We start from the raw sequence: 24926 nt of genomic DNA, 5'->3' as shown, positions 1-24926 counted from the left end.
ACGGTGATCTATTCTGTGGGGGGATGGAATTGGGTACCTAGATAGGGAGGGGGGTTGAGTGACTGCATAACTAACTACCAAGGTTGTCGTGAGTTCTTTTTGCTCCCTACGGATACCAAGATCCAAATGCAAAATCTCGATTTGGCCCCCCCCCTGGTCCACTGTCAACAATGGCTGAACGCATCTTTTTGAAGCCTAGCCTGAGCCGGGCCAAGCTAAATTCGGCGCAACGCAACACGCAACGCAACGCAACGCAGCATGACACAGCTCAGCTCAGCTCATTTCAGCTCCGGACACATAAAGGTGGGTGTCTTATTCCCCACTGCATGTCCTGTCCTCTGAGCTCGTCGTTGAATCTTGTTTTTGTTTTGGCTGTTACAATGAGAGAGAGAGAGAGAGAGAGAGAGAGAGAGAGAGACAGAGAGGAGCATCCATCCCGATAGCATAGGATAGCGCAATGCCAACACCGTTTGGCTGGCGCCCGGGCGACTCAGACCCAATAGGGAACCCTTCCTTCGGGGATGGCGCTTTGATTCTGTTTCTTATTCCTGAAATACTGGTATCGATCCGTCGATCCACTAACCAGCTATCCATAGCCTTAGCCTTAGCCTGGCTTGCACCTTGCACCTTGCACCTTGACCTGGTCTGGTCTACCTGCCATGCATGGACACGACGTAGGTACTTTACCTGATTCAAACCGTCAGGTCGACCAATGCTGATCGATGATTGATGGAGGCATCTGATTGCAAACCAGACTAGAGAACCGGCTCGACGGTGTCCCGAATCAAGGGACCATGCTCATGCTTTGGTCTAGGGAGCTTGCGAGATGACTAGTCCAGAGTTGGCAACACAGCATAACCCAACCGGGAAGTTTGACCAAGACAAGGTTGCACCGTGTGCCGTGGGTGTGATTGTTTTCTGTCAACGCGCAACGCTTTTTCCCTTTTTCCTTTCTTTCTCGGTGCCCAAGAACACGGGTATCTGGAGGAGGGTCTATTGATGATGGGTATTGGTGGAGAGATCGGGGAGCCGCCAACAGCCCCGGGCCGTGTGCTGTAGTGAACAAATACGTATTTGTCTTGTCTTGTCTTGTCTTGTGTCTGACATGTCCCGTCCTTCTTCTTCTCCCTTTTTCTAGTCTACCTACTTGCCGTCATTTTTGTTGTTTCTTATTACCGGCCAGCCCTTACGTAGTGATGCATACCTAGAAAAGAGTCACTGTGATGGGACATATCAGTTGTTATTCCCGCACGGCAGGCTAATAGAATAGTGAAGCTTACCTCGCCATCTTACTGGCTCTTCGGACTTTTTCTCTTCTCCATCAGCCTAATGACCATTTTTGTTTCGACTCAGACATGGATTAGTTTGTTTTTTGCTTATTTTATGTAGGCGCGCTCAAACCCCCTTGTCCTCCTTCTCGTCTTGGCTGCCTGACTCAAGTTCAAGGCAGGCCAAGACCTGGTCTGGTCAGGTCAGATCAGATCATGTCTAATCAGGTCAACAACAGACAACGAAACGACCTGGTCTGGTACATAGACAGGGCAGGGCAGGGCCCAGGGGGAGATCCAGGTCCACGCTGGTCCACGCGACAATAGCAACCGTGAGTTGAGCCTTGTTCGCAATCTTAACCGTATGTCCCTCGTCCGTCACCTGTCACGTCACATCCAGCCTAAATGGATGGGACTGCACATCACTTTGATTACCCACGCAGTCGGGTTGGGCTGGGATCGTGAGTCTCACTTGACACAAAATAGATGGGGTTTTTGTGGACTGATTGATGTCTGCAAAGAGAGGGGAAAAAACGAATACAATCAATTGGACAATTCACTAGACTAATAATGTCTGGGTAAATCGCAATCTAACTGATTGATGTATTGGACAGTGTTCTTCACCTTTACCGTTACTCTGGGGCCCAGCTGATGTCAGTCGGCACTCGAATATGTACATACATGTCCACTTGGACGGGAGCCAATCTTGGTCTTTCTCGTTGCCCATGGCCTTGGTGTCGATCCCGCACGCAGGCGAGCAGGAGGAGCAGGCAAGGGTCGTGGCAGCGGCCGACACATGCAAGCTTCGTAGCAAATTTTCCGGGCCCTTGAACCAATCATTCGGAAGGGAATTGGACCCGACGATGCAGGAATCCATGTCTTTGTCATATATGCGCATCTCACAAAAGACGACTATAGGGGTTTGATGCGATTACCATGGGGAAAGATCTCCCAATCTCAATCTCCCTCCGACTCCAGTATGACGTGCCTGAGGACAACAGTCCGAACGGCTTCGGAGGAGGAAGATCTTTATCGGCATTGAGCAGTCAGTAAGCACCTATCCTGGGTGTTACATGACACAATTATCTGGTGTCGCGGTCTGCAGCCTCTCCGACTGTTTTGCCGCATCTTCAGATCAGATCAGATCAGAAAATAGAAACATTGGTCGCACCATGATTACACAACCCAAGATGAACTACTACTAAGTTGACCAGGAGGCAGTGGTTCCATGACCATGGTACAGTATGTGTGAAACCGCCTTCATCCATGGGTAACGCGGTTGTCTGTCAACCAACGTCGCTGCCGTACAGTAGCCCCAACGGCCATCGGGAGGGGCAGAATGAACCTAGGCACTACCTAGGCACCTATGAAGGAGGTGGTGTTGTTGTTGTCGTTGTCGTTGTACCCAGCTGGCTGAACTACACCCTGGCTCGGGATATACCAACACCATTGATTGATTGGACATGAGAGCAAGCTGACATATTCTAGTAATTACCGGACAAGGTCGTTGTTATTCAAAATTACCATGGATACCAACCTTGGGTCAATAGTTCCAGCCTCACCATCGGAGTCGCCATTACCGATAATAAGAAGGAAAAGAGAAGAAAAGAAAGGAAAAGAAAAAGACGAAACCCAACGCAGCCCCAGCGTCAGATAAAAAGCAACTTTCATCCATGCCACAGGGTTCCTCTATATTTGCATGCAACACATTTACCCAAGGAAGCAAATAAACTATGGGACCCTAAGTACCGTCCCAGGGGACCCTGCCCCGACTATTCGGGTGGGTGTACAGCAATCTGGACTACTAAGGTAACAGTTTACGATGTTACGGTACAGGGTAGTAGTGTCACCGATGAGGCGGGCTGCCCGTTTCCATACATAACCCAGCCAGCTGAGAGTTGGAGGCAGGGTTCTTAGCGGACCGCCGACGACATTCGGGGTGGCTCACATGAAACCAGGACGTTACATTCTGTCGATGACGATTACGAAACGCATGAACAGCAGAAACTCCTTCACCTTGTATTCTAGCTTGACCTGAATTTTGGGTTTGAAGAAGATCCATGGGTTTACAAAAGGAAAAGTAAAAAAGGAAAGAAAGGGGAAAAAAAGATATTCATGCCACAACATACCTCGTAGGTATGTACATACCTGCGATAACTTTAAGTTAATATTGCCGGACGGACAACAGAGCAGAATGTTACCTCACCTGCAGTATCTCTCGCAATCTAGGTAAAATACGAAACGACCTAACAGCCTGTGAATGTGTAACGTGTAGCAATACCACCTACCTACCTCATGTAGTGTACTGACTGGTATTAATCATGCTTTACTTAACCGCCGTTGTATCCCGACTGAAGTATGAGTCTACTTGGCTGGCTCAGCCCCTGGTAGGTGATGTAGTAGGTAAATCAATGACAATCCATCCGACCCTCTTTTAGAAACTGCATGCCTCAGCAACATGGAATTTTTTTTCAGAATACCTTCATCCTGGTTGAGCTTGGATGGATTGCGATCTTCGACCGCCTAATTAAAAAATGAGTTTATCCTGGGCTAGACAGATCGTCTTTGCACACCCCTAACTAACAACAAAGATTCATTCCCATGATTCATATGTACCTTGGTGTGGAGTGATTGCAATTCAGTTCAGTTCAGTTCAATTTTCGGATCAAGGTAGAATAATCAATAATACCCATGACTGGATATCATCTGAGACAGGGCTAGGTGATCCATATATATAAGTATGGTCAAGGAGGTAGGTACGTATTATCGGGATTTACAACGGCAGTCTCAACGGTTTCTTTTTTCTTCTTCTTCTTCTTCTTCTTTGCGATTAGTGATCGCCAGGGGTGCTCGAGCTCGAGTGTGTCACGTCACGTCACGATACCTATACTTGTGGTGTAGCTCCGTGTGTTGTGTTCGTGAATGTTTCTCTTGTGCTCGGAAGGAGCTTGGGCCATGTCCCGAAGAATTTCGGGCGCCCGTTGCGCTTCGGTCCTGGGGATGGTTGGACAATGATTGGCTTGTATGACTCTGATCTGCCATCAAGTGGACCATCGCCAATCATACTGAACCCTAGTACCTTGACCTTGTCAAGAGAATGATCTTCCTTGATTACCATCTGGGTCCCTGTCCTTATCCTTATCCTTGCCCTTGTCTTGGGCCTTAACCCTGTCAAGCTGATGCATTTCCTTCTTCCCTGGTGCTTCCACCGTTCTGGTCTCCTGTCACTGAGACATGCACGCTTTGGCACTGTTGTTCGGAGCGGAGTGGCTTTGCTGTAGATGGGCGATCAGACCGTTGTCGATCGGGGGCTATGGGGGGTCCATTGTTTCCATATTATGTATCCAGCCAGGTGTCAGAAACAAAGCAAGGGTTCATCAAGCATAACACAAATCACAGAGTACAGAGTACAGAGTGCGGATTGATCTGTCGGTCCTGTACCGTTACCGTCTGTACCTGGCCAGAACCATTCCTTTGATCGGCCAGGCTCACCTTTAGCACACTTCAGTTCGCCGTTTGCGCGACTCAGAATTGTACAATAACCTTGGAAATTGACTTTTCTTCCCCTTGACGCTTCGGGCTTCATCAAAAACGGTTGAGGCTATCGACACATCGACCACTGCTTGAGGCTTAGGGCGTGCCGCTATTTGACTGACATCGAGTCAGCCACTGATGGGATGCTCTGCTCTGCTCTGCTCATCAATGACAATGACCCATGATGCCAAATATCTTGGCTCGATTTGGTCATGGATCCGGCTAGGAGGTTCCACAACCGCTCCCGCTCACCGTTGGCTATATCGACTCCCCTCTCCGCTTTTTCTAACTTGCTTTGTTTTAGCGGATCAGAGATGATTTTTGCTGGGAGGCCCCTGACCCTGACCCTTGATCCTACCTAAGCTTGAGCCTGACCTGGCGCTGGCGCTGGCGTTGGCCCTCACTCAAGAGTCAAGAGTCAGAACTGAACCCTCTCCAAGACCTGTCTGTGTCGTGTTCCTTGTCCGTTCTTGTCCCGGCTGCCCCAATTTTCACTCCTCTACCCGCCCACGGCCAACTTCAGAATCTCTGTCGCTACCGCTACCGCTGTTGTACTGAGCTGAACTGTACATGCTGAGCATAATCAACAAGGGCCGTTGCAATGGTCTCAACCCGGGTCTTGGGTAGGTTCCATTGCACCTCATCTCATCTCATCTCCCTGGTGCAACGAAAAAAAGGAATCTACTGCATGATGCATGCATGTACAGATCCTTCCGAGTAATGTACGATCCCTCGCACATCTTGCCCCGAAGTTGCGACGATTCATCTTTGCCATCGACCGTTGCTGCAATTGCGACATCGTAACCTTAATACTGTGGTTGGTTGGTTGGGTGCGTCATGGCGATCCTCTCGGTGCGATGGAGAGATCGTCTACGATCTCTCCATCGCCTATCAATGTTGAACGATCGTACGCAGCACAAAACGTGTGCTGGCAAGCTACCTAGATTCAACTGCATGCGAAAATCCCCATCGCACGGCACTCTACGTGTTCAAAATTTCTTACACATAGTATTTGACCCTCATTCCATATTTCTTTGTTCTCCTTGCATCTTTCCTTTCTTGGTGCTGATGATGGCCATTAGGCGAAGGGTAAACTCTATCTGACAGACTACGAATGATGCAGTGCTCTAGATCGACCACGATCTCCTTAAGTAGGTATTTTTCTCTAGCACACGTGGAAATAGACTGCCGCAGTGGGGAATCGTTCAATTATTACTCGATGCGATAGAACAGGTGTCATGTCCTAGGTCTAGTACCATAGCGTTTTGATAGGAACTACTACTGTGGTTTATTTCCAAAACAGTAGATTATGTTGGTGTTTCTAACCCAATTTCTCCTCCATTATGAAGCTAACAGGTACTATGGAAAGTGAATACCTACCTCTTTGCTATTGACAAAGGTGACAAATTCATCAGCGCCTTTGCGACTAGAAGCGTCCAGATTGGCCTGCCTACCTACATCCAGAGATAGCCGATCAAGATCTTGCGCTGTAAGTTCTTCGCTCAAAGCCCGGCACTCATTATGACGAATTCACTTTTGTTTATTTGCTGTTGCTGCTACAGGATAGGCATGGTCTGTTGATTAAACGGCACGGGTAGACTACGTGCCGTGCTGCAAAACCGACCCTCTGTGTCGGGTATTGCGGGCTATCTCTCAAAGATAGACGGGAACCAGCCGGGCATGTAAATCGGGAGTCATGCAGAGAGGTAGGCGCCTCGGAAATGGAGTTGAGGACGGACGGCAGGGAGGAAATAGAGAGCAGGGAGATGACACGGTCCAATTGAAACAGAAACAGAATCAGCAAACAAAGAGATAAACCTACACAAATTGTCTAGAGTCTCGACGGTTGACTCTCTATCCGACTTTTCTAACCTAGAATAGAGAGGGGTGCCCGAAACGTTGAACTGGAGGGACGGGCTGGTGCAAGACTCTAACGAAACGAAGGCGGATGTCAAATGTCATAGGTAGGGCAGCGCTTCTTCACGGGCTGCTATGGAACCCTTCAGTACCTCCTAGCCAGTCATCAGCAAGATCGGGCGGGCCCAGAGATCTGGTTTCAGCGCTCTCGCTTATCGACTCGGGGGGATCGGAGAGGGTTCAGAAAGGGTGCCCGAGGAAGGAAAGTGCAGGGCCACCCGATCCGCCACCAGTTCAGTTCAGTCGCAGTTGCGGTCCATTGCGGTTGCAGCTGCGCTAGTCCTGCCTTAGTCATCTCACTGCACCAAATGCCCTGAGGCACCCCCTAAGACATGTCATCTCGTCACATCCATCACATCACATCAATCACACTGCACACCAACTAATACTGTATTGGCAGGATATGCATCAAGAAACCTTATTCCTTCTTTCTTGACGTTGGCCGATGATCCCTCTGAGAACGGATGAGGAGATCACCAACGGTTCAGTTACTCAATAATCCGTCTGACGTATGCATCATCATCTCACGCACATTCTCCAAATGTTCAGTCCAATCCCGTCCAGTTCAACCATCGGGCCTTGGTCCAATTTCTAGCTGCGGTAATGTCTCAGTGGTTATCGCTACCTACTAACACAACTGCCCAGCACACGAAACCAAACCAAGACTCCAATGTCTGCCGTACAATAACAAAATCTTGATAAATACAGCAAACAATACAGAGAGAACCACACATTCCTCTACAGCCCAGGCACAGCTACAGACTTTGTTAGGCTATCGGTCAACAAACGGTATGCCCTGGTCTAGTCTACCTACAGCACTCTCTGCACCTAATCTAGTTGCCATGCCGCGCCATGCCATGCCATGCCATGCCATGCCGTCGTTGAGGGGATAGACACTTTGCTGCCTTACCCGTCCCGTTGATGGGTTCCTAGACTAGTGACAATCACATTCCTGCCTACCCGCTGCCGACCTAGAAGTGATACTCGATCCAGCACTCGATGGAGCAACATTCCTGTCGTCGACGCCACTCTTACGCCGTTCGACCTCTTTCAGCCTTAATTCGTGAATTGCCCAAACTCTAAGCACAATAAGGTTCTGCACCGGCGCTTTTGTCCGAACTGACAGGCTTGACACTGACACTGACACTGACAAGTTGGTTATAGCCTTCTCCAGGTTCGACCAAACCAGCAGTCTGACTTTGTCCTCTAGAGCTAGATCCCGTCGTACCGTCGAGACAGCCTCAACCGTACCCCATCGCATACTATGCTTATTCCGTCGAGCTTCGAGCCTCACCCATGAAACGCCTCTCGGTCATCTCAACCAACATCCAACCCGAGCCTATCGCTCAAGCGCTGGGCAAATTTGATATATCTCCCGGCAACACCCCCCATGCTGTGTTCGGAAGTACTCACGCCAAACTTACACCTCTTATAAACTTTAGCCGTTGATATAATAGAAAACTTTAACTGTTCAGTGGCCAGACCTGACCAGACCTCGCTTGCTTGCTGCTACTACTCTATGTACATGCAAAAGTGCCCAGCACTGATCAAAGGACGAGCCGATACGTATCAACAGGGCCCTTTTTAGCTTTGCTGTTCCGAGAATACCGCCTGCATCTGGACGTGAAGGCTTCACCATCTATATCCACTCTCCTGATCTCGACCTCCGGCTTTCTTGACGGTGGTCAACCGTTTGCCGACCAGTTGACGGTTCCTGACTGTTCTCGGTTTGAGCTACCGGCTGGTTTCTGGTATCCTTGGCATAGTCTGACTGTCTAACTGTTATATCGTCTCCAGGCACAAACGAGAACTGGCGACGATGCGGAGTCTTTCCTTGGCCGGTGCTTTGACTGGGCTTGCTCTCTGAAACTTTATCCTGCTTCTCTTTCTCATGATCATGTGCACTTGTTGTCGCAGCGCAGATTGGCTGGCCGACAACACCAGCCTCTTGCAGTGACGCTCCATTCTCGGTCGAATTGTGCTTTCTCTCGGGACTGTCTTCATGTGGCGGTTTATTGACTGCGTCACGGGGAGTTGGGCCAATTTGAGGCACAGAATCAATTTGTGAAGGTTGACCTGTTCGGTGGTGCTCATGGTGTGTCTTTTCATGGTCGAAATGTTGAGCCTCAGTTCGGCGAGCGCCGCTGGTGGTGGCTTTCGTTTTGTCCATCTTTCGAAAGGCTTGACTCAGCCTGACCTCATTACTAGGGTCCAAAGTTCGTGTACGCATTACTGTTGCCAAGTCAGCACAAGTTCGGTTTACTTTTGCTTCAAGCCAACACTTACACACCGTGTTCTGTCGTGCTGGCAAAGTCGAGTTGAGTGCTGTTTCTGTATTGGCTTTCTGGGAAGTAGCACCGGAGGCTATTTGCGTCACTCGTCAGATTGTTTGTTGAGTATCGTTATGCATGCCGCTTACCTATGGTTTCGTGACAAGTGTCGTCGGGGTTTGCATCTGTAGACATTCGCCCTTTTGCAGTATCACTTGGCCTGTTTCTGATGAGGCTTCCTACTCTAGCCAGTACCACAGCTTCCATGCCTTTATCGGATGTATCGTGGATAAATATCTCAAGACGTTTGACTTCAGCTTTGTATCGTGCATCCTGAACCATCCAATGTTCTTCTATGGATTTGTGACGCTCTCTCTCCTTCTCCAACTCTCCTTTTGCTTCCGCAAGCTGCGATTCGAGTTCGGCAATTTTGAGGTGCCGAGTGCCATAAAACTCGCACAGAAGCAGGATATGCGGACGGTACTCGGCAGACAGTGGCTTATTTGTCTCGGTTGTCATGAGAGCAGCGCGGAGAGATTCTGCCAATTGATCAACAGACGGGCTGTGCCAAACCTCTTGACTTGCGTTGATGAACAGCTTGTCTGCTTGGTCCAGAAGTGCGTCTGTGCCAGTTCGGTCGGTCAGAGATGCTCCTTCCAAGCTTGGAAGCCGTGACATGGTTTCCTTCTTGTTTTGAGTTTGCGCTTCTTGGTTTCCTGGAGTATCCTTGAGGATATCTTGAAGGGCAGCTTCGGAAGCATGGTACCTGAGACCATTTTGTCGGCGTGCTCGTGCTCGTGCTCTATTGGCACCGAAAAAACGCAACATGTCTGCGACGGGCATAGTGATGTGTGTTTTGTTTATCAATTTCGTGTAAGAGGTTTGTGAAGGCTCGTGTTTTGGTCGATGATTGACAGAAGGGCAACGCGTTTGCTCTTGCCAGCTGCCTGGCACTGGCAAACATCATATTATGGTTATTTGGGAAAGTCCAAAATTGGAGGATACCTAACCATTGCTTGTGATTCACAGTCTCTGGCACTGATTGAGATGTAAATCATCCTCGTCATAAAACACTGACACTGGCATTCTCCGTTGTTTGGTAGGTAGGTAGTCAAGATAAATCACGTAAAGCCCCACGACAGGAGAGGTGCCCGAGCAGCGATATCTATTGCTGTAGAAACCCTAGTATACCCGGGTAGTCATTGTGACTGTCAAATAAGTGGTTTTGATCAGGCATCTCAGGATGTTCCTTGTGAATCGAGCTGAATGCAAACCAATCGAAGTGGTCTCACATGAAAATGTCGGATGATACGACATAGACAGGCTCACTTATTGAGATGAAATATAAACATAGGGTGGATTGGTACTATATTCCAAATAGTTGCTGTCGATTGTGCTCGATAACTGACTGCTCACTTTGCGTTGGGAACCAGCCTCCTGAGTCTGTATTGTTGTTATATTTGCCTACCTACTCAGGGGACATCCGAAGCTACGAGAGCCATAGACTACCACCTCTATCCCAAACCCTAAAGCTAAGATCAAAGTCCCTGAATCTCTGATCTCGGAACTCTCAAGCCATTTGTACATCCTTCTATATGGGACAATCCATCGTGTCTTGTAAAGAACGATCCGGATAATATACCCTGGAATTATTGCAAAGGTTCTGGCCTGGATGACCATACGTCAACTTTCACCCATTGATTTGTGATTCAAAGTTCCGCTTTGGCAACCTTGGATGCCGTATCAGAAGACGGCCCAGTACGTTCAATCTCTGGCTTGGCACTCGGTTCCTTCGTCTCTGTTACGTCGTCATCTTCGGATTTCTCGATTGGGGGTTCTTGGCCATTAGGGTTGGTGAGATCCTCGAGAAGTGATGGGACCGGAGAGTTCTTGGTTTGGCGACACTCTGATATCCCATGCTCGTTGCTGCGAGGGGAATCTGATGGTGCGGGCAAGATGGCTGTGATACTCGTCTCGGTGTCTTCTGTCTCCTCTGAAATATCGGATAAAGAAGAACATGTGTAAGCCAGCACAGGACGACCAGCATCTTTATAAGCAATCGGTTTCTTGATCGGGATTTCTGGCAGAGGGCGAGTAGGGTGGCTTGGCGGTAGTATTACAGGAGCGGTCTTGATTATTCCACGAAGTCGTATAGATGAATCGGATGACGAGGAAGATATGCCCTGATCTGACTTGAAGCGGTTTGTCTCTTCCGAGCTCAATTTCGGAAGTGACGCGCTGGTTGTTTTGTAGTAAGATGGTGTACCGCTCGGCCCCCCGGTTTTTGTACTCCCCGCAGAGCCCTTTTCGGCGTGTGTCGACGATATATCCAGCTTGTCGGGGCGAGGTGCCAGGCTCAGCTGGTACAGATTCGACCAGGTGCGGTAGTGAAAGCGAAATGTGACAAAGGGGGATTCCTTAGGGTCGATGAGAATCCAGTCATAGTAACGGGCTTCGTCGGGTGAATCTAGCAATCCACCTGAAGGTGACCTGCTCTCAGTTAAACAAACTCTCTCTTGTCAAGTGACAGATTAACTAACCCGATACCATAAGTCTCCTGGCCACGGTGCTTCTCCAAAACGGGGAGTCTTCGAATTCTCCCTTTGGCACGAAAGATTTGGACCTCGATAAACCCGCCCTCCTCTGCGATTGATTTGTGTCCAGTTGGAAGGAAGCCGAAACAACGAGCTTCTATGCCTTCTCTGATGTACAGCACACCGTCTTCCTTGTACTTCCAGCGGTCACTCGGTACACATAGTGAGCGCACAATAGAGCCCGAGGCTTGAGTAAGAGAATCCGCGCCGCAATTCGCGACGCTTCTGCCATTTATGAATATTTTGAAATAAAAGTAAGGTGGTGGCTTCACCACTTTATTGAGTGCGTAATGAATCCCGAAATGAGTACCTAAGCCCTGGTGTTAGATATCAGTCTACAAGTATATTCAGCTTACTGTCGAACTACCTGGCTCTGAAGGAATATAGACAGATATTCGGGGTCTAAATTCCTGAGTCTGGTGCGAATTCGATAGGGGAAATTCAGGAAGCTTTTTGGACCCAGGCTCAGTCACAATAGCAACTTCAACGCCTTGAAAAGAAGGCATGTCGGGCTGTGTAAGTTGCACAAATCGCTGGAACAGATAACAGCGAGGGTCATGCCTTGGAAAACTAAGGTTCGAATAAACGTGCGCGGTGTATGACGTTGGATATGTGCCAAAAATGAGGAGAGCCTGGCCGACAGCTGTTGTCAGCTGGCCGGACCGGAATCTCGGTGACCACAACCTTGACGCTGAATTCTTTTCTGTTCACACAAGGTGAAAAATTCACGTGTAATGTCTTTTGTTACTCGCACCAACGAGCATGAATTACTTCTGCGCCCATAAAGACCAGAGATCGTATGCTTAAGAGAACCGAGAAACCTGACCAATCTCATATATCGAAATTACCCAAAGATTTGCACAATACAAACCGGTGGGGCGCCAGAATGTTCAATGCAGCGCAAGCAAGCTCGTAAATAGGATCTTGAAAATTCCATGGACACAATATTGCCCGGCTAATCACAAAACATAACCGAGATCAGTTGAGCAAATCAATTCCGTTCCTTTGTATACAGTCGATCGATACAAGGAAGCCGGCGAGCATACTAAGGTCGCTCGAATAACATTCATCGTGTATTCCGCCATCTAGCTTTGTCCCAGGACCTTCTTTGTGTCTTCCTCCTTGTCGATAAGTCCCAAACTCCTTATTTGCTTCACACTGGGCGCATCGTCGCGTGCTGTAGCGGACTCGGAGCGAGCGTAGGCGGCTTGCATAGCAAGAGCTCGAGCGTGCTGCCAGATTTTGTCAGTTCGGCGGGTATCCCACAAAGCAATGGATAGAGATGTAGGCGTACCTCCTTCTTGTGGTGAAGGCACTCGTAGTAATCCTCGAGAACGAGACCACACTTCTTCTTGCCGGAGTCGTCAGCGGCAGAGGTATTGACAACATAGCATCCCATAACCTCCTGCCAGAAGGGAAAGCAGCGGCCGACGCCTAGAGTCCAAGTTGATGTCGTCAGCCTACGACCGCTTGTGTCATGGTATCAGCGCTGCCATGGCAGACTTACCGCCGTTCATGCCATATCCCGACGCCATGTTGAGCCAATTGGGTATGTGTCGGGGCTTTGCGCGGGTCGGGCGAGGAGATGTAATTGAATTGCGCTTCGTTTGTCGTTGAACAATCGGTCGTCAAGTCAAGTCGAGTCGAGCCGATGAGTTCACCCGTACCTTGGCCGAATAGAATACCTTACTAAGTCTAACCTAGCAAATCAGCGTAGTCGGATTGGTTGACTGGGTGGGTATTTTGTTTTGGTAGTGGAAAATACCGCTGACCACGTGTGGCGCAGATGAAGAGTGTGGCTGAAGCAGCTTCCTACCTACTTCCTACTTCCTACCTCACTTACCTCACTGGCCACTTTGTTAGTTGACTTGTACAGTACAGCACAGCACTATATCTAGTACATATGACGACAACTTCAACGGGAACAAGTTGTATTCATTTCAAGGTCATCTCTACTTAGGTAATCTATTGTCAAGGGATACAGATCACTATGGCGGCTCATACGCCCCTTGGCCCTGCCAAAGTCGTTCTCCTGGCCGTACACTTTGCGACTGTCGCCGATATTGACAGCTTGGCCTATCTTATAACCCAACATGCTACAATCTTGCGCCCAGAGCTGACGCTTCGCATTATTCTCACCTACCTACCCGAAACTCTCAGTCCGTCAACTTATGTGCCTCTGTTACAAGCCATAAGCGCCAACGAGTCACTGTCGCAACCAACTTCGGACTACCAGCTTGACACTTCTCACATTCACAACATCTCGGACGAACAGGCTTCGAGGAAAGTCAAGAAGCTTCACCTAATCCCGCTTAAGAATGAAGATGTGCATTTTACTCATGAAGCCGACTCACTCACCTGTTTCCTACTACTGAGAGCCTACAGGATGGACGAAGAGGCAGGCATGTTGGCACAGGTTCCCGAGCTACTATCCCCTTTCCTTCACCACTCACAAGAACTCCATACGTGGGTAATCTCAACAGTACTTCCTCTGATCCGTAGAAATCATGAGTACTATCCTCAAAGAACGGCACGCTTGTCGCTGCTCGAGTTTCAGAATCTACCTGACAGAATGGCCATTGACTATCTACTCGCCGAGACTGGCGTTGTTGAGGAAGAGTATGACCTGGCCGGCCGCGATCTGAGTGGTTTGGTGGGGCCTTGGCTACATAACGATTCGAGGTGGAAACGTGATGCTTTTAATGAAGATGTGTCGAGTGATTCCGGCACAGAGCCTGATCTTTCGTGTCCCGGATGGGAACAGTCTATGGAGTGGCTCGCCTCCAAAGCGTCAACCTCCTGGCGAGTTGCCTTGAAAGCTATTGAGTCCTGGGACGGACCATCAGATATTGATCTGGGAGGTGATACTAGTTCCTGGCTTCAGGAGAACCAGCAACAGTATTTAGACCGATCCTATGCCAGGGCTGTGCTGGCCTCAGCCTACCTCGTTCCCGATGCTGAAGCAGAAGCGTTGGAGGGCGCATTCAGAATATGCAACAAGATTCGGTCCCTCTTAGACGAAGATGCCGGTACAACACTTCAATCGGCAGTTGCGAGTCTGGCACCCGTACCTCCCTTTGACATGGATGCCTCTGGCGGTGCAAAAGCTTCAACATATTTGCGCAATGATCTGCTACAAAGCACAAACCCTCTCACAACTCCAAAGGAACAATCCCTTGATCTGTTGCCAACCTTAATACAAAGCGCCTATCTCCTTACTTGTTCAGGCGTCCCCTGTACAATCCGCAAGGCAGGAGATTTGGCATTCATTCAAGATCAGCAAGAGCAAAAATCTCAACTTGGTCGATTTGTACGAAATCTTCCCACTCGCGCATCTGATGACGATGATTTCTGGGTCCGGGCACGACAGGAAATTCTATGGTTGCACAGCTGGGGAAACAAGCCGGGCTCTGTTCAAGATGGAACTTTTCAGGGCGTTCTTGGCAATGTGACACTCGAGTTCATTGAAACAGAACTCTTGAAGGCCATGCTCTCACGCTCACGTAAGTTTAATCAACATACTAGTTCGTGATCATGATCTGACATTCTTCAGGTTATTCTCTGGCGAGGTCTCTCTACGATCAAGAAGGGCCCGATGCCCCCCTCTCTGCGCCAGCTGTACTCAACACGGTTCAGAACTCGGCTTTGAGTGCGTTCGATAATGCCTCGAACCCCAACCGAACTAGGGGAGGTTTGAAGAAATGTGACGAGATGTAGGTTAACTCCTAATCCGTCCAAGTATATTCTTGCTAACGGGGTACCAGTATCAAAGCCTTTCCTACAATAATGGACAACACCCACCCCATCAGACGACGTGTCGAGGCGTTATTAAAAGCCACACATGCGCTAAGTGACTATCGTCTTGTTCTTAAACAAGGCGAACCCTTTAGTCCAGTGGTCCTTCGAGTGCACTCTGATCCTGTGTCCATCATCGAGAAGGTTTTGGAACAGAATCCAACAGCCTACACTCGTCTGCAAGAGTTTATTGAATTGGGGAGCAATATGGTCGATGCAGATCTACCAACTCAAGCAAGGCCGGGCATTCGTCAGCCAACAATAACTGACTTGAACTCTGTTCGGTCAATGGTTGAGAAGCGCATTGTTTCAATTTGTGTTGGAGCGGCGTTGCGTGAAGACGACTTTGAAACCGCTTACTCCTATGTAGTCAGCCGTCTAGGTGTTAACGAGACCGAGCGTAGGAAACAACATACCGGTATTTGTGACGAATGGTCATGGAAGGCAGCATTAGATGCTGGCAAATATGTGCGAACAGAGAGGTCTCAGAAACCAACACATCTAGGCACGGCCAGTGGAAATCCAGAGATTCGTCATCTCGAACAGCGTATCGAGTGCCTCGCAACTTCTCTGCGCATCGCACCGCCTTCTCAACTCCAGGAAGTATTAAAGACTTTCCGTCGCTGCGAAGAACAGTTGGACGCTGCAGTCAAGGAGGAAGCTGCCCGAGAGGCCGCTTGGGATACTGCAGGCGATCTTTCTGGACTTCCTGGCTCGTTCGATGCACCAAATCCAGACAAAGCATATCCGCCACGCAACATTACTGCTAGTGCAACCGCTCGCCAAGCTGAAGAAGCACCGATGTCTCTGTTCGATCTGTCTAGGGCCACGGCACGAGTTGCATCGAAGAATCTGACCGTGTTGTCAAGCCTGCAGGGTTCGCTACAGAATTCCTTCACGTCCGACAAGACGAATCCAGAATCGGAATCCTCTGAATCTGAGCTTCATGAGCAAAATAGAACAAGGAAGAGAGATCAGCTGAGAGAAGCTGCGACTGGTACACTGGTGTCTGGCGTAGGCTGGCTCTTGGGGGCTAATCCCAATCGACCTGCCAGCGGACAACAGTAACACAAATAGACACAACTCAAAGTTTCTACTTCTTTAATACAATGCACGCCACGTCATTGGCAGACAGGGTCAGGCGTTGCAAATGATGTAGCCCTATACCCTTTATAATAAAGAACAAAAATAAAAACCTTGCTCCTAATTAGACAGGTTCACCTCAAGTATATAATTCAACAGTGGTCCGATCCCAATTCGTGACGAGGTCTGCAATGTTTACACGTTTACTGCAATACTTCCTACTGACTAACGCGATGAATTTTGTCAATTCATATAAAACCATCCATGCCTCCACCATGTTTGGCCCAGGCCAAACATGGACATCTTCCTATAGTCGCTGCGAAAAGAAACAGAACAAAAGAGTCGACAATGTTTATATACTTTCTCACGCGTATTGGCGCAACTATTTGATGTTAGTGAGCGAAAGTATGTCAGGGCGCGTGTATGGAGACTTACATCTAGAGTAAGGGTTCTTGAACTGTTAACTTCCTGGTCTCGGTAGACACCCACCAAGCTGTCACTATCCTGGAATAGGCCTGCCTTGAGACTAATGACGATGAACTGCATACCCGGACCTCGGTGATCCTTAATGTACTTCTTGATCTTATCGACGTTGGCGTTGTCCAAAGCGGCATCCACCTCGTCGAGAACAAAGAAAGGACTGGGTTGGTAGCTGTGGATGGCGAACAAAAGGGCCAGAGCTGCCATAGTCTTTTCACCACCTGATAAATGCTCCATATCTCTGAAACGTTTGAGTGGTGGCATGGCGTGGTACTTGATACCAGACAGGTAAGGCATGTCCGTGTCCTCCTCGATATCGAGATAGGCTTGACCACCAAGGGGGTATGCTTCTGATCGAGTGAGGTCCTTGTATACATGCGAAATTTGCTCCTGGATATGACTGAAAGCTTTGTTGAAAAGGTCATATCTCTTTTGCTTGACCTGGTTGAAAGCCTCCTTGGCCTCCTGTGCCGCGGTCTTTGAGTCTTCGTATTCTTGATCCGTGACTCTCAGTCTGGTTTCAACACTCTCCAGCCTCTCCATTGCTCGCATGTTGGGGTTGAGCTTTTCTAATTCGGACGTCAGGCTTGTGATCTTCTCTGATAGACCATCTTCAACACTAGGGTCATCGGACTATATTATTGTCAGTAACTTCTCTCCATGAGCGATGGTAGCACTCACAGCTTTGAGATCCTCATCAAGGCCATCAAAATCTATCGCAATTCCGTGATCATTGAGGGCCATATCCATCATTTCCTCGTCATCTTCGTCGATATCCATGGCGTCTGGGTCCTGGCGAAGGAGTTCATCTTCGTTGGGCAGGTTATCCAGAGTACCCTCCACAAGCGGTATACGGATTTGTTCCAAACGGCATCGTCGGAGTAACGCTGATTTGCTCGAACTATTCTTTTGGACTATCGTCTCAAGAGCGTTGATATCTCTCAAGTGTGTATCGATATCCTTGGAGCGTTTTTGTACCTCAACCTTGGCCTCGGAAACTTTCTGGTTCTTCTCAGCAAGCTCCGATCTGTTCTCATCCAAAGTTTCGCGAAGGGCCTCGAGTGCCTCCTGTTCCTCGCGCAAGGCGTTTTCGATCTCATCCTTGGTCTTGGTGTAGGTCTTGATCTCCTTCTTTAAATGCCGGATCTGTTTCTGTATTATGTCGAGGCGGCCTGCCGAACCAGCCACCCTCCCTTCCTCCCATCCCAGTCTGCTAGACAATTTCTGCTTCTGAACCTCGAATTCGTTGCGCTTCTCGGAAACTTCCTGCTCTAGCTTGCCTTGAGAATCCCTGTAAGCGCGAATGTCGCTGTAGCCGAGTCGCCTACAGAAGTCTCCGAACACTTCATCATCCACTCGTGCAATGGCGTCTCGAAACTCTTCGCAAGTGGTTGTGGTGCTCTCAAGCTGCGAAGCCTGCTCTTGGTACTTAGGCTCGAGCTCCTGGAGCTGCCGCCTTTGATTATCCAGCTCGCGTTTCTTGCTCGCATGGTTCTTGTTGAACGCTGCCAGCTCGTCTTTGACAACCACCAACCGCCTCTCGAGTCCCGATAGCTCGCTCTGTAGCCCTTCTTCTTGAGGACCTCTACGGTCAACCTTAGGGAGTCCGGCGATCTCATCCCTCAGCTTGGTAGCCATCCGTTGGAGGTTCTGGACGTCGGCCTCCTCGAACCGCCTCTTGTTTTTCGATTCTGGGCCACGACCACCAGTCATCAAGCCCGCCTTGTGGATAATGTAGCCTTCCAACGTCACAGCTTTGACTGGGATCTTCTTTTCGTAACATATATTTTTCGCGATGTCGAGAGAGTCGCATACAACGGAACTACCGCATGCATACGACATGGCACGTTCGACGGTAGCCTCGAAATCGATTGTATCAATCGTCAACCGTGCGCCGGAGAAGCCCTTGACAGCAGTGTTGACGGCATTCACCTTGATGTTGTCCAAGGGAATGAAGGTCATTGGAGGAAATCTCTGTTCCTTTAGGTATTGCACACATTCAACGCCAATCTTTTCAGAATCAACAACAACTGAATCAAAGTCTCTGCCAAGTGCAACGATAACAGCCTCGTCGAACTTCTTCTGCTTCGGTTTGCAAAGATCACCAACGCGGCCACGGACACCTGGAAACATACGTTTCAACGTTGTCACCATTTCTTTCATTCTGGCCTCCCGGTCGTTTTGGCGGCGACCATCATCGGCTTCCCTGAGTTTCCGGACCACGTCCTCAAGCTTTTCCTCAAGTTCAGTTCTCTTCTGGTTGGTCCTGACTCGTTCCGACTGAAGCTGGTTGAACTCCCTTTTCTTGGCGTCGATTTCCTTTGAAAGTTCTTTCGAGATAGTCTGCGCTGATGCTCTACGTTCGTCGATACTTGCAAGTTCGGCTTCGATCTTGCTAATAGCTGCTGCAATGCTGTCGACCTTTCCTTTCAAGTTATTAACAGTGACCTCGTCAGCCTTTCGCTGTCGATCAAGATTTTCGAGCTTGGCCTGATTAGAGCCTGTTCGGGACATGACCTGGGCGCGAAGTCTGTTGTATTCTCGGCGATCCTCGTCACTGACCTCTCGGCCTTGTTTCTTCATCTGTTCTTTGTAGTCGTTTTCAAATACCTCACGGGCCTTCTCCACGCTTTCAATACTCCTCTGAACTTGCTGAACAACCTCAACTTGCTCGTCATGTTCCTTGGTGACCTTGGCAACTTGGACTTGGAGCCTCTTGACCTGCTCGGCAGATTCGTTGATCTTTTCTTCGACTGGAACAAGGCTGTTCTCCTTATCTTCAATATCTCTCGCCTTGGCCTTAATATCTTTGTCGATTAGGGCGACTTGGCGATTCGCAGCAGCCTGCTCCTTCCTGGCAGCATCAAGCCTCTTCTCAAATGATTCCACGTTACGGCGCAATTCTTTAAGGTCTTCTTGATGGTCCTGGATCGCGGCGTACGAGTCGTCCATAGCCTTCTGGAAGTGGTAAAGCTTCCACAAGCTGTGTGTGACAATGGCTGCATCACGTTCATCTGTTTTGTTTTGGAAGTTATCTGCCTCTCTCTTCTGCTCTCGATACTGCTTGATTTCGGAATTGATACCGCGTCGTCGGTGAAGCTGGAAATTCTGATTTTCGGCAGCCTGCTCGGCCTCGGCTTGCGTCTTTTCGTATTCGGCTTTGAACTCTAAGCTCCCTGAGATCTGCTCAATTAAACGCGTCAGATCCTGTGGCGACTGAGACGCAATGGCCTCGACATCTCCTTGGAAAACAAGAAAGTTTCGGGCCTTGATCAGGATGTTTTCGCTCTCGAGTGACTCATTGTACTGCTGGGCGGTAACAACGCGGTCATTGATTCGGTACTCGCTAGCGCCTTGGTTTGTGATAGAGCGCTTCCATTTCTGTTCCTCGCCCGCGTCGTCTTCGTACACAGCCATAACCCAAGCAGTCTTTGGGTCGCCGCGAGAGGCCTTGTCGTCGCCATTGGCGTCCCCGTTAGTTTGCGCAGAGCCATCGTCATTGATTTTGGCTGTTTTCAGAACTCGGCCGCGATAAACAAGGTCCTTGAGATGGGCGGAGCGCAGGTGTGAAGATTTGATGCCCAAGACAAACGAGATGGCATCCATACTGTCAAAGGGTTAGGAAAGGTCTGTATAGAAGTCAGGCGTCTTACGAGTTGGACTTTCCGGATCCATTGGGACCAATAATGGAAGTAAAGTATGAGTCTCCAAAAAGAAGAACATGATGTCCTTTATACGACTTGAAGTCTGTTCAGCTGGTCAGCTCAGAGGCCCTTGGTTTGCAACTCAATATAGGCAAGGAAGACGAACTGAATAACTCGAGACGAATTAGTTTACCCATGGCGACGTCGTGGGACAGAATGCCCTGGTATTCGTGGTTGATGAGAAGTGTATAATCGAGGCAGAACGGGGCGATGTTGAGCCAGAGGGGCACACTTATGGTGAAGCGAACCTATGCGCCAGCGAACAAGGCGCGTCAAAGTGGCCAGGGCTCAAAATGCGACCAACGAATGGCGCAAAGGAATATTCAATTTTGTGCGCAGGTTCAATGCGCAATAAATACCGAAGTTAGGTCGCGAGATTTAATAGATTGCGACTAATAACATGCATCATCAACAGAAAAGTAGATGCTAAATGCAGTTCACCGTCTGGCGTACTCGAAGAATGGGAAAGTGTGAATAACGCGTCGCGCGACTGGCTTGGCTTGGCTGGGTTCCGTCGTCAACTAGGTACCTAGGTAGGTAAGTTAGCAGAATGGGGTGGCCTGTGCGATAGAGAGTGCAGTGGGGGGGAGCTGAGCTGGGTGACTTCCTTAATATGTAGCACCCACAGAGTTCTGTCTACCGTGACCCATCCAATCAGAATCTATAGTTCTTAATTCAATACCTAGTCTAGATCCTCAGGCACTAACTGATAAAATCCAGAGATGAACTTCTATGTAGTATCCAAACATCAGGCTGGCGATTGATAATTAGATGTCTAGAAACTAGATTACACTTTACCAATCAACAGTAGTGCAGTAAAGGTTTGGGCATCAAGTTGACCGGATTATACTGTTGAGTCGAGAGTGCCGATACAGTACTAACATACATACATACATACCTACCTGGGCCTATTCAGCGTAACATTACAACCAATTGGAATCGAGCAAATCACCACGTACTGTTACAACAAAGAAGAAGGGCTGATCTTTTATCAAGTTCACATGATTGTGATATATAGGTACCTAGGTAGGCATCGTGTGATACTAGGTAGTGTACCTATCTCTAAAGTAACCAGAAGAACAGAGAGCCGTGTCAGTATTTTCTGCTGATAAGACTAGTAAAGATGATACAGAACGTCAGAAGCAAAAAATAAATCTCAGTACTACCTACTAGTATTTATGATGCAACTTGCAACAGCCAGCATGTATCAAGAAATGCTTGTTGTTTGAGATGGAAGAGGGCCGAAAAAAGGATCGCCGCCAATAGGGCCGTAAATGCATGTGCTACTGTCCCCACTTCCCCGAGCCAAGCAAGCTTTCAGCACGTCCATTCGCATTTCATCATCATTCCAGGGTCCATGGAGCTCAAGGTAACTTGACTGTTGGGATGTGCTGGACGTAGGTAGATTCAAACACAACACATCCATCCACCACGTGCATACGTCGTCACCACTGGTGTTTGTTTCCCTTAGCCTCTCCTCAACTTTCTCCTCTTTCATACCATATCGTGCCTAACTCATCTTGTCTTCTATCTACCATCACCCGACCCCTTGACTTAGGTGCAAGGGACGAATGATCCCCACCACTCTCGTCTATTAATACAGCTTTCCCAAATCAGCTGCCGTCTTATATAAATAAACACTATACGCTGGGTACATTACTCTCCTAGGTACCTTGCCAACTTTGCGTTGTGCTTCTTTACACCGTCCTTCTGTACTGGCCACGCTTCCTCCTTCGTGAGTACGTCCCTCGTTTCGTCGTCATCGTTGTGCCATCTAATTCCGTGCCCTGTAGTTGACACTTCCGTCCTGCTTCAGAGCCGTGTATCGCTCAGACACGTAAAACCGGGCGACGAGACTAGCCCACATTATGGACGACGATTTAAAAACTGCCTCGGGCGTCGCCCAAGGCCTCAAGTCCGACAACATTTCAACCGATAGCGAGATTATTCTAACGCCTGAACCTGCTTCTCCAAACAATGCGCCTACCGATCCTACCTTGCTCGATACTCCCGTTCTTGGTGCCACTACACCTAGGGGTTCGATGCATTCGAGACAGCCATCCTTCTCTGGTAGCAGCTCCAACCATGAAGATTGGGATGGTCCACCTCTAGATCGCTTGTCTGTTCTTGATCTCCTTGAGAACTTTGCCTTGCCACAGCAGCTCGAGAAACTGCAAAAGGGCATCACGGCCCAGACAGACAAGGTTCGCCGTTCCAGAGAAGCAATCAAGACCAAGACACAGTCTGCTCGGCATCGCATGGTTGAGGAATGGAGACGCCGGGTCCCTGAAGCCGATGAACAACTAGACAGGTATCGGAAGCAGATGCAACACCGCGTGGACAAACTCGGCAAGCGATGGGGCGACACAAAAGTCATCAGTGCCCGCGAAAAGGTGTCATTCATCTTTGGTGTCATGAACATCTTCCTCAGCGGGTATCTTATCGGCGCTTACCCAGAGCAGTTCCATTGGTGGTACACGGTACAACTTCTGTACTTTATGCCTATCCGATTCTTCACTTATCGCCAACGCGGTTACCACTACTTTGTAGCCGATCTTTGCTATTTCACCAACCTACTACTGGCGCTCTCGATATGGGTGTTTCCGGGTTCCAAGCGCCTATTTACTGCTTCGTATTGCCTGGCTTTCGGAAACAATGCCGTTGCTATCATCATGTGGCGCAACTCACTTGTTTTCCACAGCTTCGACAAAGTTACCTCCTTGTTTATCCATATCATGCCTTGCGCAACTTTGCATTGCATTGTTCATCTGTTCTCTCCTGAAAGGCAAAAAGAACGTTTTCCTGCGATCTGGACCATCAAGAATTCACCACCAGGGTCCCCAACAGCCTACGCTAATGTTGTCTCGATGCTTGCCTGGAGCACCCTTCCTTATGTCTTCTGGCAGTTGTTGTACTACGTCTTTATTACCGTGCGCCGAAGAGACAAGATCGCAGCTGGTCGGCCGACGTCCTTCACCTGGTTGAAGAAGTCGTATGCCAACACATGGCTCGGAAAGTTCGTGTTGCGACAGCCAGAGGGTTTGCAAGAGGCAACTTTCATGCTGATCCAGTACTCTTACGCTCTCCTTACTATGCTGCCTTGCCCACTATGGTTCCTCAGTCGTTGGGCATCAGCAGCTTTTCTCATGGTGGTCTTTACTTGGAGTATTTACAATGGTGCTACTTATTACATTGACGTGTTTGGTGTGCGCTTCCAGAAAGAACTGGAGGCTATGAAGGCCGAGGTGGCCCAATGGCAGAATTCTCCAGAACATCTGCCGCAGTCGCCTACTCTTGGAGCTCGACCTGACGAATCTTCGGCCAACCAACTCACCCAACAAGGGGTAGCTCCATCAGCATCGACTGGTCAGATCCCCTCTATGAACGAAGTCGATCGCGAGAAAGATATGATGAAAGGCACATCTTTGTCTAAAGACGACGCTAACCGACCAATGAGTGTGGACAACATTCCACTTCTGAACGATATGCAGACTTCTTCCTCTACCGGAGTTGATGGACGACCTGTGAACAACACACGAGGCCGGCGAGTGGATTAGATATTGTGGTGTGTAGAGGTAGACCTAGGTTTATAAGATATATACTGGGGCTGGTTCTTCTTTTCTACTGTCGTTTTGATTCTCGGGCAATATAGCAGGATAAGAGCTTACACATAGTATCCCAATGTTGATTTTTCATCACAGTAACTGATCTTCTCAAATAATGCATCTTATTCTAGGTGACAGCACATGGTAAACCAAAACCTGCAAGATGTAAAAAGCGATCCTTTTATCACGTTGTTTCTACTGTTCTCACTTCTACCTTTTGAAATGGTTCTTTTCATCTCGTATTGAGCACATGCATAGAACAATTGTAGAAAGGCGAGCTTTGTTTGAACTTGAATAGGGACATCTATCTGCCCCGTCAGATTCGTGAGGCATTTATTTACCTTAGCTAAACAGCTAATCCGTTACGCTACTAAGGCCTGACAGCTAGGTGAAAATATGCAGAAAACAGTCGCTGTATCTTTGCCGCTAATTGCTTTGCCTGCGTACAGGGTAAAGCGTTAAATTGAGTCCGTTCCGTCGTAATACCCATCCGTTAATTCAAAAGGGGTGTCATAATCCGCCGCAAACCCCTAAATCCCATGATATTTGTTTAAAGCAATCCGACCAACACCAACCCTCCCAAAAGCCAGTGAAGAACATGAGTCAGATGCAACGCCTTTTAATGCATGATGCAGTCGCCTTTTATGATGTGTTTGCAGCGGATATCTTGCTACTT

General features: G+C 48.7%; 8 protein-coding genes across 8 annotated transcripts; 3 read left to right on the top strand and 5 right to left on the bottom strand.

The window, feature by feature from the left end:
* Window positions 1–1204: 1204 nt before the first annotated feature.
* FPOAC1_002025 (uncharacterized protein) lies at window positions 1205–2108 on the bottom strand (the record flags this gene model as incomplete). Its single annotated transcript, XM_044846612.1, has 3 exons — window positions 1205–1218; window positions 1281–1326; window positions 1950–2108. The coding sequence occupies 3 exons, from the start codon at window positions 2106–2108 to the stop codon at window positions 1205–1207; spliced, it is 219 nt and encodes a 72-aa protein (XP_044712528.1).
* A 5610-nt stretch (window positions 2109–7718) lies between these two features.
* On the top strand, window positions 7719–8168 carry FPOAC1_002024 (uncharacterized protein; the record flags this gene model as incomplete). The annotated part of the gene is made up of 3 exons (XM_044846611.1): window positions 7719–7782; window positions 7846–7872; window positions 7930–8168. 3 exons carry the CDS (start codon window positions 7719–7721, stop codon window positions 8166–8168), a joined length of 330 nt encoding a protein of 109 aa, XP_044712527.1.
* Window positions 8169–8358: 190 nt separating this feature from the next.
* Window positions 8359–9832, bottom strand: FPOAC1_002023 (uncharacterized protein; the record flags this gene model as incomplete). The annotated part of the gene is made up of 3 exons (XM_044846610.1): window positions 8359–8951; window positions 9006–9083; window positions 9139–9832. The coding sequence occupies 3 exons, from the start codon at window positions 9830–9832 to the stop codon at window positions 8359–8361; spliced, it is 1365 nt and encodes a 454-aa protein (XP_044712526.1).
* An 866-nt stretch (window positions 9833–10698) lies between these two features.
* On the bottom strand, window positions 10699–12089 carry FPOAC1_002022 (uncharacterized protein; the record flags this gene model as incomplete). Its single annotated transcript, XM_044846609.1, has 3 exons — window positions 10699–11479; window positions 11530–11893; window positions 11951–12089. The coding sequence occupies 3 exons, from the start codon at window positions 12087–12089 to the stop codon at window positions 10699–10701; spliced, it is 1284 nt and encodes a 427-aa protein (XP_044712525.1).
* Window positions 12090–12668: 579 nt separating this feature from the next.
* On the bottom strand, window positions 12669–13118 carry FPOAC1_002021 (uncharacterized protein; the record flags this gene model as incomplete). Its single annotated transcript, XM_044846608.1, has 3 exons — window positions 12669–12815; window positions 12878–13017; window positions 13091–13118. 3 exons carry the CDS (start codon window positions 13116–13118, stop codon window positions 12669–12671), a joined length of 315 nt encoding a protein of 104 aa, XP_044712524.1.
* Window positions 13119–13573: 455 nt separating this feature from the next.
* FPOAC1_002020 (uncharacterized protein) lies at window positions 13574–16446 on the top strand (the record flags this gene model as incomplete). Its single annotated transcript, XM_044846607.1, has 3 exons — window positions 13574–15086; window positions 15137–15296; window positions 15348–16446. The coding sequence occupies 3 exons, from the start codon at window positions 13574–13576 to the stop codon at window positions 16444–16446; spliced, it is 2772 nt and encodes a 923-aa protein (XP_044712523.1).
* Window positions 16447–16825: 379 nt separating this feature from the next.
* FPOAC1_002019 (uncharacterized protein) lies at window positions 16826–20782 on the bottom strand (the record flags this gene model as incomplete). The annotated part of the gene is made up of 5 exons (XM_044846606.1): window positions 16826–16843; window positions 16897–17574; window positions 17623–20548; window positions 20595–20688; window positions 20752–20782. The coding sequence occupies 5 exons, from the start codon at window positions 20780–20782 to the stop codon at window positions 16826–16828; spliced, it is 3747 nt and encodes a 1248-aa protein (XP_044712522.1).
* Window positions 20783–22513: 1731 nt separating this feature from the next.
* Window positions 22514–24202, top strand: FPOAC1_002018 (uncharacterized protein; the record flags this gene model as incomplete). The annotated part of the gene is made up of 1 exon (XM_044846605.1): window positions 22514–24202. The coding sequence occupies one exon, from the start codon at window positions 22514–22516 to the stop codon at window positions 24200–24202; it is 1689 nt and encodes a 562-aa protein (XP_044712521.1).
* Between the last annotated feature and the right edge of the window lie 724 nt (window positions 24203–24926).

Source organism: Fusarium poae, chromosome 1 (assembly GCF_019609905.1).
Source record: "Fusarium poae strain DAOMC 252244 chromosome 1, whole genome shotgun sequence".
Classification (NCBI taxonomy): Eukaryota; Fungi; Ascomycota; class Sordariomycetes; order Hypocreales; family Nectriaceae; genus Fusarium; species Fusarium poae.
Note: the sequence above shows the minus strand (reverse complement) of the source record. Positions and strands in the feature narration are given on the sequence as shown.